At 40.5% G+C, this 11,821-nt stretch overlaps 1 protein-coding gene across 1 annotated transcript; it reads right to left on the bottom strand.

The window, feature by feature from the left end:
• Positions 1 to 2,128: 2,128 nt before the first annotated feature.
• Positions 2,129 to 8,446, bottom strand: grsf1 (G-rich RNA sequence binding factor 1). Its single transcript, XM_068720666.1, has 10 exons — positions 8,030 to 8,446; positions 7,197 to 7,341; positions 6,637 to 6,792; positions 6,268 to 6,402; positions 6,036 to 6,174; positions 5,789 to 5,919; positions 5,050 to 5,135; positions 4,820 to 4,955; positions 2,619 to 2,673; positions 2,129 to 2,300 (listed from the first exon to the last, which is right to left on the bottom strand). The coding sequence occupies exons 1-10, from the start codon at positions 8,240 to 8,242 to the stop codon at positions 2,297 to 2,299; spliced, it is 1,200 nt and encodes a 399-aa protein (XP_068576767.1). The 5' UTR covers positions 8,243 to 8,446; the 3' UTR covers positions 2,129 to 2,296.
• Positions 8,447 to 11,821: the final 3,375 nt, after the last annotated feature.

Raw genomic sequence — 11,821 nt, 5'->3', positions numbered from 1 at the left:
GTCGCCATAATTCTTTCTTTCTGGCTGAAAATGTTTTGCTGCTCTAGTGAAAACCTGCATTTACAAAGCTGTAAATATGGCATAAAAAAAAAACCCAACTGGAATCCTCTCATGCGTTTAAAAAGAGAAAAACTGACTTTCCGCAACGTCCACTAAGTGGATTATTGATTAAAAAGGTCAACTGACATTATATTTTTTAAATAATTTAGTTTTAAAAGATGAAAAAGGAGAAAACTGGACAACTGTGTTTCATTAAAATGCAGCTATTAATCGTATATAGATCAGTATATGATGAATTATTTCACTCAGGTGAAGCATGAATTTTCACTTTTTCTCAAATGCTGACAAAAATCTATTATCCTAAACACTTTTTGACCAAATATTATATTGTACTATGATATTAAACATGTTAGCATTTTGAGAAAAACCTGTGCGGTCAAAAAGCGTTTTATACACTCTAAGTAAACAATCATAAATATACATATACGTTAGTGATGCACTCAGTGTAATGAGATATGAAGATTGTAAAACTGTAATGCTGAAGTTAAGAACAGAAAAACACAAATATTTAAGATAAATCACAGCATTATGATCCCCGACTGCTAGAGTTTATCTAGTCTTAATCTTAGATTGATACCACTCTCAATATGAACCTACAGCCAGCGGCTGGTTAGCTTAGCTTAGCACAAAGACTGGAAGCAAAGGGGGGGGGGGGGGGGGACTGCTAGCATGTCTGGCTCCATCCAAAGGGAACAGAATGTACCCACCAGCATCTCTGCAGCTCACTGATTAACGTGTTTTATCTCGTTTGTTTGATCCGTACGAACACAGACGAAAGATAAACATTCTGAGCCGGGATTGGTCATTTCTTTAAGTATTAAATGTGTTCATTAGTGAGCTTTACAGGTGCTGGTAGGTAGATTGTGTTACCTTTCGACACAGCCAGATAGTCTTTATGCTAAGCTAAGCTAATTGGCTGCTGGGTGAAGCTTCATATACTCAGATAGAGGATTTTTGTTGTTGTTTTATTGTGGGCAAAACTGAGTTTGTTTTTTTGCCCACAACAAATTTGTCCCAAAATATCAGACTGTTCCTTTTTAAGTTTACAAAGCAGAGCATTCTGGGTAAAATAATGTGGTGACTGTAGCTGTTCTGTATTATTTAGACTCTTTTGTCAACATCAGACTCTGGTTGATCTTGAAATGAAATTCTAAACATTCAGATATTTAGATTCTCTTTCTGGGCGCTTTTAAATGCATGGCTCTCCGCCTGACTGGCTTGAAGTGGACACGTCTTTATAACAGCTGATTTTATGTTGTGTTGATTCATATGAGGAATAGTTAGAAGCTCAGTAAATCCAGCTTAGTCGTTCTTGTTGGAGCTAATTAACCCGCCAAATGGAAATGCTTCTTAGATCAACAATAAACTTTTATTAAATGTTACTGGAATGTGACTCTGCATTATTTCAACACGTGTTTCACAGATAATCCTCAGCTCCTCTGTGAACTAAAAGGACTTTTTTTTTTTTTATTGTGAAGGATGTGATTTGTTTATTCTGTTAAGAACAGAAACATTTTTCTCATTTAGAGAAAATACTCATAAGCGGATAACTATTAAAGATAAGTGTTTTAAAGACGCATCCCTTCTTTAATCAAGGCAACCTTTTTATATTTCATAAAAACACACCACTGACTTTCAGAGCTAGTTGTTGTGTAGCATCACTTGTTAGTTTATTGAATACTTCTTAAAAAACTGGTGAACACCTGTGTAATTCATCATATTCAAAAACCTTCATTTTAAAGAGATTTGATTGGCCGACACCGGCTGCTACGAAGTCCAACATAAGTAAATAAATGGCGATATGCACATTTGAATGTAGTTTGATTTATTTGAGATAAATAGAATTAACGACACATTATTCAACAGTTTTCCAAAACTGCTCTTTTGATTTACAGATTAATATATTTTACAAACATTTCCAGAATAATTAAGCGTTCAGAGAAAGGCTGTAATATGTGGAAATAATAAATGTTTTGAAAAATCTTCACTTTCAAACCAAGACATTATGTCAGGACTCTGATGTACCGCTCATCTTAAAACAAACAAGTAAACAGCATCACTACAATGACTCAGTGAAATACTCTTTTTATTATAAGTTGTTTATGTCGATCTCAAACGGTAATGAACTCCCTCTTGTTGGACAGAGACAGTGAAGGCGATGAAGTTTGTCTTGTTTATTGTTCGATGTCCAAGTCAGGCTGGAAAATAAATACAATCGTCCTGCATATCTGTGTGTTCACCTGTAGGAGAAAATAAAACATCTGGAGTTATAAGGGATCAGCAAAAACAGTAAATTCACATGTAGGTATATCAAAATCTCTTTTTACAAAAGGGAAGCAGCACAGAGACTGCAGCGTGTTTCTTTGTTCCATAAAAAGCTGGAAATTCCCAGCTTGTGGGTTGTAATTACAACTTCTGTGTTACTTCTGAGAGGAAACTGAACTGTCTTTAAGAAATGTACAGTTATGTCTCCTTTGCAACTTGCTTAAACATGTGAATGAGAAATATGAAAATCAAGTATTTTTCCGTCAAAATGCGAGAATTTCCAACTTTCTCACCTCCTTCCTTCAGATTCTGGGTCAGAGTTCAGGAATAACTCGATGTATCTTTCTCCTGAAGAAATCAGAGGAGGTTCATATGTTCAGTTTAAATCCCACAGCGACACAATCAACAGCACTCATTCAATCAAAGCCCCAAAAAAGAATTTCTACGCCCCTGTAAAGCTCTTTGAATTGGCCTTGTGACTGAATGCTGCCGTATAAATAAACGTACCTTATCTACCTACTCGTATCTTTATCAGCTGGCCCTGGTGATAAATGCTCTGACTGTCTCGCCCACAGTGTGTACATCCCGTCTCACATGTATACATCCCGTCTCACCTTCGTACATTCTGTCTCACATGTGTACATCCCGTCTCACCTATGTACATTCTGTCTCACATGTGTACATCCCGTCTCACCTATGTACATTCTGTCTCACATGTGTACATCCCGTCTCACCTATGTACATTCTGTCTCACATGTGTACATCCCGTCTCACCTATGTACATTCTGTCTCGCATGTATACATCCCGTCTCACCTATGTACATTCTGTCTCACATGTGTACATCCCGTCTCACCTATGTACATTCTGTCTCGCATGTATACATCCCGTCTCACCTATGTACATTCTGTCTCACATGTGTACATCCCGTCTCACCTATGTACATTCTGTCTCGCATGTGTACATCCCGTCTCACCTATGTACATTCTGTCTCACATGTGTACATCCCGTCTCACCTATGTACATTCTGTCTCACATGTGTACATCCCGTCTCACCTATGTACATTCTGTCTCACATGTGTACATCCCGTCTCACCTATGTACATTCTGTCTCGCATGTGTACATCCCGTCTCACCTATGTACATTCTGTCTCGCATGTGTACATCCCGTCTCACCTATGTACATTCTGTCTCGCATGTGTACATCCCGTCTCACCTATGTACATTCTGTCTCGCATGTGTACATCCCGTCTCACCTATGTACATTCTGTCTCGCATGTGTACATCCCGTCTCACCTATGTACATTCTGTCTCGCATGTATACATCCCGTCTCACCTATGTACATTCTGTCTCGCATGTGTACATCCCGTCTCACCTATGTACATTCTGTCTCGCATGTATACATCCCGTCTCACCTATGTACATTCTGTCTCACATGTGTACATCCCGTCTCACCTATGTACATTCTGTCTCGCATGTATACATCCCGTCTCACCTATGTACATTCTGTCTCGCATGTGTACATCCCGTCTCACCTATGTACATTCTGTCTCGCATGTGTACATCCCGTCTCACCTATGTACATTCTGTCTCGCATGTGTACATCCCGTCTCACCTATGTACATTCTGTCTCGCATGTGTACATCCCGTCTCACCTATGTACATTCTGTCTCGCATGTGTACATCCCGTCTCACCTATGTACATTCTGTCTCGCATGTGTACATCCCGTCTCACCTATGTACATTCTGTCTCGCATGTATACATCCCGTCTCACCTATGTACATTCTGTCTCGCATGTATACATCCCGTCTCACCTATGTACATTCTGTCTCGCATGTGTACATCCCGTCTCACCTATGTACATTCTGTCTCGCATGTGTACATCCCGTCTCACCTATGTACATTCTGTCTCGCATGTATACATCCCGTCTCACCTATGTACATTCTGTCTCACATGTGTACATCCCGTCTCACCTATGTACATTCTGTCTCGCATGTATACATCCCGTCTCACCTATGTACATTCTGTCTCACATGTGTACATCCCGTCTCACCTATGTACATTCTGTCTCGCATGTGTACATCCCGTCTCACCTATGTACATTCTGTCTCGCATGTGTACATCCCGTCTCACCTATGTACATTCTGTCTCGCATGTGTACATCCCGTCTCACCTATGTACATTCTGTCTCGCATGTGTACATCCCGTCTCACCTATGTACATTCTGTCTCGCATGTGTACATCCCGTCTCACCTATGTACATTCTGTCTCGCATGTATACATCCCGTCTCACCTATGTACATTCTGTCTCGCATGTATACATCCCGTCTCACCTATGTACATTCTGTCTCGCATGTGTACATCCCGTCTCACCTATGTACATTCTGTCTCACATGTGTACATCCCGTCTCACCTATGTACATTCTGTCTCGCATGTGTACATCCCGTCTCACCTATGTACATTCTGTCTCACATGTATACATCCCGTCTCACCTATGTACATCCTGTCTCTGGACATGGCGGTCAAGGCGTCCTGGTGGCAGCTGAAGTAAACGTCGGCCTCTCCGCTCGGCCTCCCTTCAGAACCGCATTCAATCAGGATCTTTGACACGACTAGAGGAGAGAAGAACTGCAGGAGGAAAACAAACGCATTCCATATAAAGACCACGGGGAAAGTGACCTCTAATGCAACAAACGCAACCAGCCTCTCTTTATTTTTTTACCTTAACAATGTCTTCTCCGGACACCTGGAAGGGAAGTCCTCTCATGTGGATGTAGTGAAGCAGCAGAGCCGAGCTCTGAGCGGATCCTGGTGGAGTCGGTTCACATCCAGGTTAAACAACAACAAAGAAATCAACTAATTTGTGCACAAAAAAATGCATTATCTTTAAAATATCTCCCCACTTCAACACAGTCTACTAACCTAGTTGACCTTTTATTTGTATTTAGAACAACAACTTTCACTGAAAATAACTCTGATCACAAGTTTCATTACGACGCAATATTAAATCGTTTCTTTAGACAATGATGCGATATTTGCTGACGTCACAAAGTCTGCCACAGTACGATTTTGATTCAATTCAGCCCAATTGTTCCCATTTAACACAATCAGTTACATTTATACTATCGACTCACAGCAAGCAACTAAAATAGGATCCGACTGTTTTATTCCTGAGCTCTGTAGGAAGTGGTGACGCAGACGAGCAATGGGAATGTCAAAATAAAGGCGTAACTTGAAGATGATGATATTGGACCATTGAATCGACTTATGGATCCAGATAGATGTATTACATTATGCACCAAAGTAAACAGTTGAACAACAGTGTTTGAGCTACAAATTATTATATGAAAGTCAGATTTTCACCCTGGTTCTTTTTATATTTAAAATGTTTAACCCATCGTCATGTTAGGAGGGAGGGAGGAGCTAAAAAGTCAATACAACAAGTCCTAAAATCCCCTCACCAGTTTTGTTCTGTGAGGCAAAGGCAGTCCTGTTTGCTGACTGAGGGCCGGCGTGAGGTGAAGCTGAACTCGTCTTCTTCATCCAGCTAGAATAAATCTGCTCCCTTCTGCTTGGAAACACCTCGATGTATCTGCAAATACAAGCAGCAGAGATGCTCGTGAAGAAAACAAATGGAAGACCTGTGTTCCTCAAGAGACGAGAGAGACGTCGGTACAGGCCTCGGTGGGAGCGTGAGCAGCGTCCCACCTGTTTCCGATGACCTCTCTGTCTCTCTGCAGAGCTTCGTCTGCTGCTTCGTGGGAGGAAAACTGCACAAAGGCCTCTCCAGAGTTTCTTCCTTTGCGGTCCGTGACGACGGTGATCCCATTCTCCATAATGTCCAAACCTGAGAGACACAAACAGATACTGAATCACAGCGCAGGGGTACGACAGAGCAGATCGAGTGTTTCCAGTAAATCTGAAGTTGGGAGAAGTTTACCCGAAAAAAACTGGACGATGTCGTCCTCGGTGCAGGAGAAGGGGAGACCTCTGAGACGCACCACGCTGCTCTCAGCTGGAGCCTGGACGGCTTTCTTCAGGATGGTTTCCGCGTCGCTGTTCGTCACTTCATACACTGCAGAGACACACGGAGCATCTGTTTTTATAGGTTGTTGTATTTACAGTGCATTATTTTGTGAACAATGGCTCTGTTCAAGTGTCACAGTAAGCCCCCAGGACCCTGAAACTGAAGCAGCTTAATAACCATTCATTTGATCATATACACCCGTGTGTATGACATTTTCCTTTTCCAAAATGTTCAAAACAGCATCTGTTTTTTTCGACCAGCTTGGAGAACAAAGACTCAAACCTTCCACGTATCGCGGGCCGAGGTACTGCCGGTGCTTCTCCAGAGCTTTGCTGACATCCTCCTCGTGCTCCATCTCGATGAAGGCTTGTCCCGACGACCTCCCCATCCGGTCCACGGTGAGGTGGATCCCCTTCACCCCGTCACGTATCCTACACTCTGGAATACAGCAACAATACGGAAGACAATGTGTATGTTTCTCTACATAATCTTAATGTTTAACTGTTTTTCTGTTGGACAATCAGCACTGCAAACAACAATTTCGTAGTACAATACACAATACAGATTTCAACTTCAGACTAATATTTTTGGCATTGATTTAGTTATTAAAGAGTGATGACAAAGATACAGTATATACTGAGGCAGAAGGTTTTGATAGCTGGTTAATTATCTTTACTATCGAATATAACATAACAATAAAATCCTTAAATTTGAACAGAATAAAAACACAAACTTCAACTGTGAAAATACATAGAGCTAATAAAGTGCTTACACACTGATGCATCTGTCAGAAGCAAATACAACCGAAGGTGTGACGCTTCTCCCAAATCCAAAACTCTCACCTGAGAAGAACTGCAGGAGGTCCTGAGCCGAGCAGGACCAGGGGAGACCCTTCACCTGCATGATGTACACCTCCTTCTTCTCTGGTTCTGGGTCAGACTGGTAGGCCGGCAGCGGCGGGTAGTCGTCCTCACAAGGTGCTCCTGTCTGGAAGACGTAAATATAAATATGACAATGCAGCCACAAATGCAAGTGTTGTTAAAAGAACCACGGTACCGTTTTGATGTGTTGATGTATACGTTTTTCTAGGTATTTTGCGGTCCAGTTCACAGTTAAGGTGTTTACCGTAGTGATCACAGTAATCAAAGTAATGCAGCACTGAATATGTGTTTAATATGGAGTCTTTGGCAGTAATTCAACAGTGTTGATCTACATTTCGTTGCTCCACTTTTACAAGCCTCAACATCAATGCATCTCTAATTCAGTCCATTCTACATAATGACTACTTTACTTTTGAGTACTTTTGAGTATATAGTGATGCCGATACCTGTGTACTGCTGTTGATAATCATCTCTGTACTAGTGTGTCAGTATTGCCAGAGGTGGAAGAAGTATTCAGATTGTTTAGTATAAGTACTTTAGTATAAGTAGCAAATAGTGATGCACTATTGTTTACATCAGTTAAATGTTGCAGCTGGTACAAGTGGGACTATTTTAATAGCTGTGTGTACTGCTGGGTAGTTTCGATGTTGTATTACTAATCTGAATCTGCAAAGTAACTAAAGCTATCAGATAAATGTAGTAGACTTAAAATATCTCGACTACAATTTGTAGTAAAATAAGAGTACAACACAGCATAAAATGTAAATAGTAAATAGTAATAATCAGTCACTAACCTTGGTACAGAACCGGTACTGGCTCCTTCTCACTGCGGACTGCAGCTGACAGACTGCCCGGGTTGTTGGTGTCCATGTCGGCTGCTGAGTGAACACGCACCTGGCCGACAACACGCTGCTGCATCTTGTTTTGATACCTGTCGGTAAAGTTACCTGTCTGACTGCGACACACCGCTGCAGTAGAAAAAACAGAGATTTACTGTTGCGCGACATGTTAGCCTAGCCTAGCCTAGCCTAGCAGGGTGTCAGGTCCAGTCTTTTAGCCTGAAATAAGGAGATAAAACAAGTAGCTTTACGTCAGTTTAGCTAGTTGGTTCAGCTACCGACTGAGCATGGGGCTATAGGAAGCCAGGCTGACTCACGTGGGTCAGTCAAGGACAGAGCTCGAGAGTTTTTACGGAGCTAACAAGCTAACGGCTATACGCTTTGTACTTCCGGTTAACCTTTCACAACAAAAGCCGAAACATCAACATATTTAAAGTTATTCACATTTTGATCACCTTGCAGAGCTTATAGGTTTTTTATTAAGTATGTTATTAATAATACTACTTTTACCACTAAACGTTTTTTTTAAATTATGTGGTATTTACTTAGTTTATTCTGTCATAAACAACACACACTTTTTTGTTATATTAATCAAATAACACAAATAAATACGTCAGTTAGAAAATGAAAATAAAAATATTTGTTGTAAAGCTAAAAAAAAAAAAATACACACACAATAGAACTAAATTCTAAAAACGTAAGCAGTTTGACAGAAATTTAAAAAATAAATAAATTTAATGAAAAATCTTTAAAAAATCGGAATTATTATTCGTATTTTAATCATATACCATATAAAATATATTTTACTTAGTAGGTCTTCAGGAAGTGGTCTTGCCACTAACTAACTTGACATTTTCTCATGCTTCTCAGGGTACATCCCAAGTCTCTTATTTGTCATTTCCTCGCTCCTCGATCCTCGCTTGAACCGGAAGTTGTTCTGCTCCTCCATATTGACGGCTGTCCCAAAGCTCTTATTTCTACTCTGAGGAGTGAGGATCGAGGAGGGATCTCTGAGAAGCCATGAGCGAGGACGCACGAGAACAGCCTTCCAGGAAGTGTTTTAACTGGTGACACGCCCTCTCATTGTTCAGCTGTTATGTGATTGGACGCTGCAACTGATCGGGCTGACTGACTGGAGTTTCAGATTAAACTCAAGCTTTATATTTGATTAGTTTTCTGATTCACCGTCTGGTTTAAATATATGTTCATTGTAGTCTGAACAACAAAATGACCACAAACAACTTTCTTCATTTATTAGAAAGATTTGTCTTTTCATGATCAGATATTTCCCTCAACAACATTTATTATTGATACAATTAAAGTGAGAGAGAGCTTTTTACATCATTCATCATCATTTCATTCAGTCACGTGAGGCTGATCATTGATCATGATTTTTGATGTAATGGTATTGTTCTTCTAGAGAGTTATTTTGTAGAAATGAATATCGTGTCATGACTTAAAGTTTTTTGGTACTTCTTATTGTACTTTATACAAATGAATCATCAGAACTTTATTCTGAGTTGAATAATTACAGCTCTTACAGAAAAATGATAAGTGAGATAAGCAAATTTAATTATATTTTTTATTTTTTGATGTTATTTAATTAATTTTGACAAGTTAAACTGGGGGAACCGGAGCACACCGGGAAAACCTTTAATTAACTACCATCACAGTAGAAGTCCCACAGACTCACAAAGGCTCAAGCCTTCTAGCTGTCACACTGTTGGCCTCTGTGGGGCAGAGCTCAAGTCCTGCCCCACATTGAGGTAAATGGTAAATGTACTGTAAAACGCTTTTCTAGTCATCACGACCACTCAAAGCGCTTTCACACTACTTGTCATCATTCACCCATTCATACGCTGATGGTAGGGGCCATGCCCACCATCAGGACTAACTAACATTCACACACCGTACGCACAGCTACGGGAGCAATTTTGGGGTTAAGTGTCTTGCCCAAGGACACATCGACATGCGACTAGCGGAGCCGGCGATCAAACCACCGATCCTGCTCTCCACTAAGCCACAGTCGCCACAGGTGACCTCCTGCTCCGCTGGTCTCTGTCCCTCTACGATGAAGGATGGAGGACAGAGCAGGAGACTGCGTTCATTTTGAAGAAGGAAAAAAAAAACTCAAGCATTTTTTTCCCCCCTCAAGATGAATGCCGCATTAAAGAGATGGTTTTTTTTATATGGTGATTGAAGTTGATATTCACTGAATGTAGGGTAAACCTTACCGTTTTTTGTATTGGTAATGAACTGCTGTTTATGGAAAGCACGTTGTGCTCCCAGCTTGAAGAGTGCCACCCAAATTAATGTTTTGTTATTTTTAAGTAGATGACACATGGCTCTCTTTGGTGATCAAGAGGCATTCATTTCTTAACTACCTGCAGCCGGTGTAGACAACTGAAATGATTTTGCATGGTATATAAGGTGGTGTAACATGGCACAAGTTTGTGGGTTTGTGAGGAGTTAGTTAAGATAAGAGACAGAGACATATAGTTAGTATTATAGTAGGATAGTAGTATAATAGTAGTATAGAAGTGTAGTACAATTATATGCCTACAATTATAAAACAAATACTTGAAAGTCCACAACCGTTTTCCTGAGGGATCAAACAACAAGGAGAAATATGTCATCAAAAGGAGAGCCAACACCTTCAGGATAAAGGGTAAGGATGCATGCCACATGGACTTTACAACACACTGATCATCTGATATGGTGAAACTCCCAATGACTCTCATACTATGACATTTAGACACCAGATGGAGATCTGTACTACATCTGCAGGAGGAAAAAAGAACCTAGCGGAGCACCTGGCAAAGGTTGTTTCAACTGCAGAGGAAGCCAATCGTGTGTTTGAGGAGTTTCACTGCAGCGATATTGGTGGTCACTGTGGAGTAGAGAAAACCCACAGTGCCATTATATTACGATATTATTGGCCTGGCATGGAGGAGGACATTTGCAAGTGGGTAAGTTGGTCTCTTCAAAATAATTATGGGGAAAACACATTGAGGTTCAAAAGTACAGCACAGTTGAGTGTAATGTGTCTATTTAAAAAAAACAAAACTGATTTTGTTTGCATCAAATCTTAATATAAATTGTCTATATAACATATTCAGCATACGTTTGAAATGAAATTGGTCTGTTTAGATTGCTCAGTGCCAGGCCAAGAGGGCCAATATCAAAGAAAAGCAGGAGTACACTCCAATAGAGGTAAAGGAAAGTTCTATTTTTATCTTTCAAACACCAGAACGATCTTGTAATGCTAGTCTTTTCTTTCTTCTCCCAGGTAACGGAGCCTCTTGAGCTGGTGGGTATGGACCTATAGTGGGAAAACGCACGGTAACAGATGGTGGCAATCAGTACATATGTGTCATGGTTGATTATTTCACCAAATGGGCAGAGGCCTATACCCACTAAAGAGCAAGACAGCAGATGAGGTGACCGGTCGTATTCTTGATTTCTTTTACAAATTTGGTGCACCTGAAAAGACTGCTAACAGACCAGGGCTCAGAATTCCGCAATAAGATATACTGATGATGTATTATGAATCCCCAATATGTAGGCTTACTGCTGTGCATGCTTATTTCACGTTTGACCAAATGATCATTTTAAGGTCAACTATAACCTGTGTGAAAAGCTGGGCACTGAGAGAAGCCTGTGCTCGCCCTACCATCCACAGACCAATGGCCTTGTGGAGAAGCTGAATGGCACAATACAGAGGTATATCTTCATTTCAATAGTTCA

The sequence above is a fragment of the Cebidichthys violaceus genome, unplaced genomic scaffold, assembly GCF_023349555.1.
Source record: "Cebidichthys violaceus isolate CVI_PGR_0920_01 unplaced genomic scaffold, fCebVio1.0.p SCAF_26, whole genome shotgun sequence".
Lineage (NCBI taxonomy): Eukaryota > Metazoa > Chordata > Actinopteri > Perciformes > Stichaeidae > Cebidichthys > Cebidichthys violaceus.
The sequence above is the reverse complement of the archived record's forward strand: the minus strand, read 5'-3'. Positions and strand labels throughout refer to the sequence as shown.